This window comes from Colobus angolensis, unplaced genomic scaffold, assembly GCF_000951035.1.
Source record: "Colobus angolensis palliatus isolate OR3802 unplaced genomic scaffold, Cang.pa_1.0 Scaffold199, whole genome shotgun sequence".
Lineage (NCBI taxonomy): Eukaryota > Metazoa > Chordata > Mammalia > Primates > Cercopithecidae > Colobus > Colobus angolensis.
The window spans coordinates 2,623,682-2,630,067 of NW_012115143.1; the positions used below are offsets into that span (position 1 = coordinate 2,623,682).

At 49.1% G+C, this 6,386-nt stretch overlaps 1 protein-coding gene across 3 annotated transcripts in view; it reads left to right on the plus strand.

Moving 5' to 3' along the window:
- The first annotated feature begins 4,966 nt into the window (after positions 1-4,966).
- EIF3J (eukaryotic translation initiation factor 3, subunit J) overlaps positions 4,967-6,386 on the plus strand; it is a 30,969-nt gene continuing 29,549 nt past the window's right edge. For 2 of the 3 annotated variants that reach the window (XM_011941179.1, XM_011941178.1), the window contains exons 1-2: positions 4,991-5,132; positions 5,219-5,331. In XM_011941179.1, the coding sequence (XP_011796569.1) occupies positions 5,096-5,132; positions 5,219-5,331 (150 nt within the window). In that variant the 5' untranslated portion in view covers positions 4,991-5,095. Of the gene's footprint in view, positions 5,133-5,218; positions 5,332-6,386 lie in introns of all 3 variants that reach the window. The other variant, XM_011941177.1, reaches the window with a different exon arrangement.

Here is a 6,386-nt window from a genome sequence, read left to right on the forward strand (position 1 = left end):
TCACCCGCCTCGGCCTCCCAAAGTGCTGGGATTACAGGCTTGAGCCACCGCGCCCGGCCTTTTTTTTTTTTTTTTTTACGGTAGTTACAGAAGTCTCAAATCCAAAATGTTAAGACTCTTATGAACAAAGTTCTCAAAATCTTGTTATATTTGTGCAGATAAAGTTTTGTGTGAAATGGAAAATGATTTTTTTGTGTGGTTTTGCCTAGTTTAGTGAATTTTTTTCTCCTAACTTATAAGCACAAAACGGAGAACCCTACAAATCCTTCTGCCTGGGCTGAAAAGTTTAAGCTAGATAATCACTATGAACTTAATAGGGATGTTGTTTTGAGTTTTTCTCTTTTCTCCCTAGTCCGATGAGGTTGGATGTGTGGATGTCCAATTTATTGTTTAAGAATGTTGTGAGCTTTGCACACATTGAAGTTGATAAATCGACTGATTATTTGAAGACACTTAGACGCTTTATTTACATGTTGTAGAAACATGGGACTAGATTGTGTTACCAGCCTCATTACAAGATGTTAGTTATCCCCCTACATTGTAGCAGATTTTCAGTTTTTTTTTTTTTTTTTTTGAGACGGAGTCTCGCTCTGTAGCCCAGGCTGGAGTGCAGTGGTGCGATCTCGGCTCACTGCAAGCTCCACCCCCCGGTTTCATGCCATTCTCCTGCGTCAGCCTCCAGTGTATCTGGGACTAGAGGCGCCCGCCACCACGCCCAGCTAATTTTTTTTTGTATTTTTAGTAGAGACGGGGTTTCACCGTGTTAACCAGGATGGTCTCGATCTCCTGACCTCGTGATCTGGCCCTCTTGGCCTCCCAAAGTGCTGGGATTACAGGCGTGAGCCACCGCGCCTGGCCCCGGCACAAATTTTATGGACTAAAGGAAGTCCCTAACACATAGGTCTAGACTCTTGTTTTCCTGCTTCCTCATTTGAAAAAGCAGTATGCACACCACTATAAATGAATTCTTAATTTCTGCTTTGAAAACAACACTGCATGCACATAAGCCCATGAATTTTTCCATAGTACCTTCAACCCACATGCCCCAATTTTTTGTTTTGTTTTGTTTTTGATAGAGTGTCGCCTAGGCTGGAGTGCAATGGCACAATCTCGGCTCACTACAACCTCTGCCTCCTGGGTTCAAACCATTGTCCTGCCTCAACCTCCCAAGTAGCTGGAATTACAGGCATGAGCCACCACACCTGGCTAATTTTTGTATTTTTAGTAGAGACAGGTTTCACCATGTTGTCCAGGCTGGTCTCGAACTCCTGACCTTAAGTGATCCGCCCACCTTGGCCTCCCAAAATGCTGGGATTACAGGCATGAGCCACCACGCCTGGTCTTCTTCTTCTTCTTTTTTTTTTTTTTTTGAGACAGAGTTTCGCTTTTGATGCACAGGCTAAAGTGCACTGGCGCGATCTCAGCTCACTGCAACCTCTGCCTCCCTGTTCAAGTGATTCTCCTGCCTCATCTTCCCAAGTAGCTGGTATTACGGTGCCTGCCAACACGCCTAGCTAATTTTTTTATTTTTAGTAGAGACAGGGTTTGCCATGTTGGCCAGGCTGGTCTTGAACTCCTGACCTCAGGTGATCTGCCTCCTCGGCCTCCCAAAGTGCTGGGATTACAGGTGTGAGCCACCATGCCCAGCATTTTTTGTTGTTGTTTGTTTTCAGATGGAGTCTCTCCCAGGCTGGAGTGGAGTGGCACAATCTCGGCTCACTGCAACCTCTGTCTCCCGGGTTCAAGCAATTTTCCTTCTTTAGCCTCCTGAGGAGCTGGGGTTACAGGCATGTGCCACCACGCCCGGCTAATTTTTGTATTTTTAGTGGTCTTGGGGTTTCATCACGTTGGCCAGGTTGGTCTTGAATTACCTCAAATGATCTGCCTGCCTCAGCCTCGTAAAGTGCTGGGATTACAGGCATGAGCCCATAACAAGCATGCCTGGCCAGTTTTCAGGTTTTTGACTTAAGTAACTAGGTGTCACTCAATCTCCAAAGGCATCCTCTGTCTTCTATTTCTCCCTTCCCCTCCTCCTCCATATCCAGTCAGACACTATATTAGTCTGGGTTCTCCAGAGAAACAGAATCAATAGGATGTGTATATGCAGAAAGAGATTTATTTTAAGGAATTGGCTTACATTATTCTGGGAGCTGGCAAGTCTGAAGTCTGCAGGGCAGGCAAACAGCCTGGAGACCCAGGAAGATTTGATGCCGCAGTCTGGAGGCTGAATTGCTTCTTCCTAAGGGTCTTGTCTTAATTTGAACTGACCGGATGCGGCCCGCCCTCATTATAGAGGGTAATCTACTTTAATCAAAGTCTGCTGATTTAAATGTTCATCAACAAATACATTCATAGCAACTAGACTAGTGTTTGACCAAAAACTGAGTAACATGAGTACCATTGCCTAGCCAAGTTGATATATAAAATTAACCATTACAGTCACTAAGTTTCATTGACGATGACTTTTAAATATTTCTGAAGTTGGTTTCTTCTTCTCCATTGCCATTGCCTTAATTTAGGCTTGTGTTCTTTTCATTTAATTAATTCATAAAATACTTACATATTCGTACTATGCCAAATGTTGGAGATACAATTGTAAGATTGTGTCCTTAGGGACTTACATTCAATCCTTTTCCTGCCTTCTTTCTTGCCTCCTTCCAATCCAAATCCACAGTTTTTTTTTTTTTTTTTTGGTTTTGTCACTTTGATGCCCAGGCTGGAGTGTAGTGGCCAGAATGTGGGTCACTGCAGCCTCGACTGCCTCAGCCTCCTGAGTAGCTGAGACCACAGGACCACAGGTGCACACCACTATGCCTGGAGAGAGAGAGAGAGATATATATACATATATATATGTGTGTGTGTATATATATATATATATACATATATATGTGTGTGTGTGTATATATATATATACTTTTGGTAGAGATGGGGGTCTCACCATGTTGGCCAGGTTGGTCTCGAAATCCTGGGCTCAAGCGATCGTCCCCATTCGGCCTCCCAGAGTGCCGGGATTACAGACGTGAGCCACTGCGTCGGGCCCCAATCCACCTTTATAAATGGCTGCCTGTAGATCATAGCCTCTCACATTTTAACTGGGCTGTAGAATACATATTGAAGGACTATCTTTATAAAATGTTTATTTGTAGAATCTGAAAAGATACACTGGAAAGGGGGAACAATGGTTACCACTAGAAAGAATTTAGCGGAGCAGCTTATCATTGTATCTATCTTTTTTTTGAGACGGAGTCTGACTCTGTCTCCCACGCTGGAGTGCAGTGGCACAATCTCGGCTCACTGCTGCAACCTACACCTCCCGGGTTCAAGTGACTCTCCTGCCTCAGCCTTCCGAGTGGGTGGGATTACAGGCACCCACCACAGGCCGTGTGTGTGTGTGTATATATATGTATGTGTATATATATGTGTGTCTGTATATATACATATATATATATATACACACATATGTGTGTGTGTATTTATTTTTATTTTTTTGGTGAGACGGGGTCTTGCTCTGTAGCCCAGGCTGGAGTGCAGTGGCGTGATCTTGGCTCATTGCAACCTCCGCCTCCTGGGTTCAAGCAATTACCCTGCCTTAGCCTCCCCAGTAGTTGGGATTACAGGCGTCCGCCACCACACTCAGGTAATTTTTGTATTTTCAATACAGGCGGGTTTTCACCATGTTGGCCAGACTGGTCTCGAACTCCTGACCGCAAGTGATCCGCCCGCCTTGGCCTCCCAAAGCGCAGGGATTACAGGCGTGAGCCACCGCGTCCGGCCCACGTATCTACCTTTTAATCATATGAATGTACCAAGTTCGTGTATTACATATTTAAAAATAAATTGCGAAAATAACAAAAACAAAATCCATGAACTGACTAGCCCTTTAAAATCCTACGGGGGAGCCCAGTGGCCCAAGGGCGAAGTTTAGCCTGTCTTGCCCTTTCTGGTCAGTGTACCTGTTCCGTTTATCTCTGACTGCGCCATTCAGTCAGGTGAGGGACCACTGGAGTTCTTTCTAACGGAAATGCACTTCAGCAAATGCCACTTGCTCTCTCCAACTTCAGTTTCGCCAGCGCCTACCTCAGAAAGCCTTCCTTCATCCTCTGGCCCCCGCCACCGCTAATGTTATCCTTTTACGTTCAACCTCATAATGCTGCTTTTTGTTGCAGTCATCACAGTGTCGAAATTTGTTTACATGTCTATCTTTGCTACTTGATGGAGGACAAAGATACACCTTATACCTAGCATAGACCCCAAGAGGTCCGAAATTGTTCTGGGAAAGAAAAAAAAAAAATCAACGTGCTGGCCTCAAAGCGGTTCACAGGAAGGGAAAAGCCTCGAAGACTGAGGCTCTCTTCGATTCCTTCGTGACTAACTCGAGGCAAACATGCCAGGAACGCGGCTCTCACCACCCGCTCCTGCATCTGCGCCCGGCGCCCGCCGGATTCCAGAAGGGTCCCCTCCGCCTAGCGCGCGACAGCTCCCTCTGGGGTACCGGAAGCCCGGCCCCCGCCCCCGCAGGCGGGCATGGCCTCAGAGACCTCTTCTGAGCGCGCCGAGGGTATCCGCCCGCGGCTATGGACCATGATCACAGTGACCAGAGGGACGGCGCACCCTCAGGTTGAAGCGGGGTAGGCATTGGCAGGGGACGGGCGACGAAGACTGGCGAGGCTCAGGCGCCAGGCAAAGAACCACCCTACTAACTTCCTGGCACTTACGTTTCCTACCCGGGGCCCAGAGTCGGGTGGCGGTCTTCCAGCTCCACGAACTCCAGTGCTGTTCTGCGTTGTAGGGAGCTGGAAACCCGACCCAGCACTCCTCCGTCCCCTGCACACCTCCCTCTGCTCCCCGTGTCCCTCCGCCCCTCCCTCCGCCCCTCCCTCCGCCTCTCAGCGCCACCGACCGCGGTCCCCGCCCACTTCTTGCCCGCGCGCGTCGCCGCAGCCACCTGAAGGGGCGTGGCCTCGACTCTGCGCACAGTCAGCCACGGTCCCATCCTGCTCCGCGCTGGTCAACGAGAGCAAAGCCAGTGACTCACCTCCGCCGTGCTAGCTCCTCGCTAGCTCTTCCCCTCACACACGCTCACACCCGGCTCGAGATGGCGGCGGCGGCGGCAGGGGACTCGGACTCCTGGGGTGAGGAGAAGTTGCTGGCTTAGGGCCCGGGCCGGCGCCGGCCCCACGCCATGGCAGGCACTAATGCGGCTCGCTCTCTTCCGTAGACGCGGACGCGTTCTCCGTGGAAGACCCAGTGCGGAAGGTGGGGGGCGGCGGCGGCGGCGGCACTGCCGGCGGGGACCGCTGGGAAGGCGAGGACGAGGACGAGGACGTCAAGGTGGGTGCGGGCTAGGGCGACGGGCAGCGCGGGAGCGGGCTGGCTGGTTGCCGGCCGACGCTGGGCCCTGGGGCGCTGCCGGGGCCTGCGGGCAGTGGGTCCAGACGTGAGCCTAGGGCCTAGTGGTGCTCTCTTCCCCTCCGTTTGCCGGCCATGTGGGCCGAAGACTGGCAGCGTGGCCTCCCGTACTCCCGCTCCGGTTGAGAGTCTGCTCTCTGGCCTGGATCCCACCCGCTGGCTGGCGACGAAAGGTGACAGCATCGGCCGGGTCGGCCCACGTGCAAGCTTCGCGGTCCGGAGCCTCTGGCAGGAATGAGACCGGGAAGTTGGGAATTGAGCCTTGTAGGTTATCCATATGGAAGGTCTTGAAAGAAGTCGCATGCCTTTTCGAGCTCAGGTCAGCTCAGGGCCACTCACTTATGAGTTACTGTATAAGTAACTCTACTTATACAGTTTGTTCGAGGGATTAGATGAATGAAATATTGTTGTTGAATTTCAACCTTTTTTTTCCCCACACGAGACAGCTAGAAACAGTAAAGCGAAATAACTTTTGGCTCTCCCTTCCCCCACCCTCTGGTAAAAGGGATGAACTGAACACTGAGATCGTGCACCGTTAGTGGACAGAAACCCAGGTAGTTCACACCATGACCTGAGGAATGGAGAGATGTCAGTTACTCAACTACACACATACGACACCCAAGGAAATATTGAAGATTTGGTGGTTGTAGTAGATGACGGGCCTGTGGGTTTTTTGTTGTTGGTGGTGGTTTTTTGTCTATGCCTTGTAGATAATCATTTTTACCTCAGTCGTTTGATTTTGAAAACTCTGAAGGGTTCATTATACAGCTTTTAGGTGACATTTACTTCTACGTGTTTTTTTTTTTTTTTTTTTTTGCTGGATCATATTCCATTATATGGATGTACTTTATTTAACTGTATTCTTATTGACTAACTTGTAGGTTGCTGGATGTTGCTCTGCTTCCTGAACTCTACATTAGAGATGGCAGTTTGGTTGGCATGATGGGGATGAATGACTAATTTTTTTTTTTTTTTTT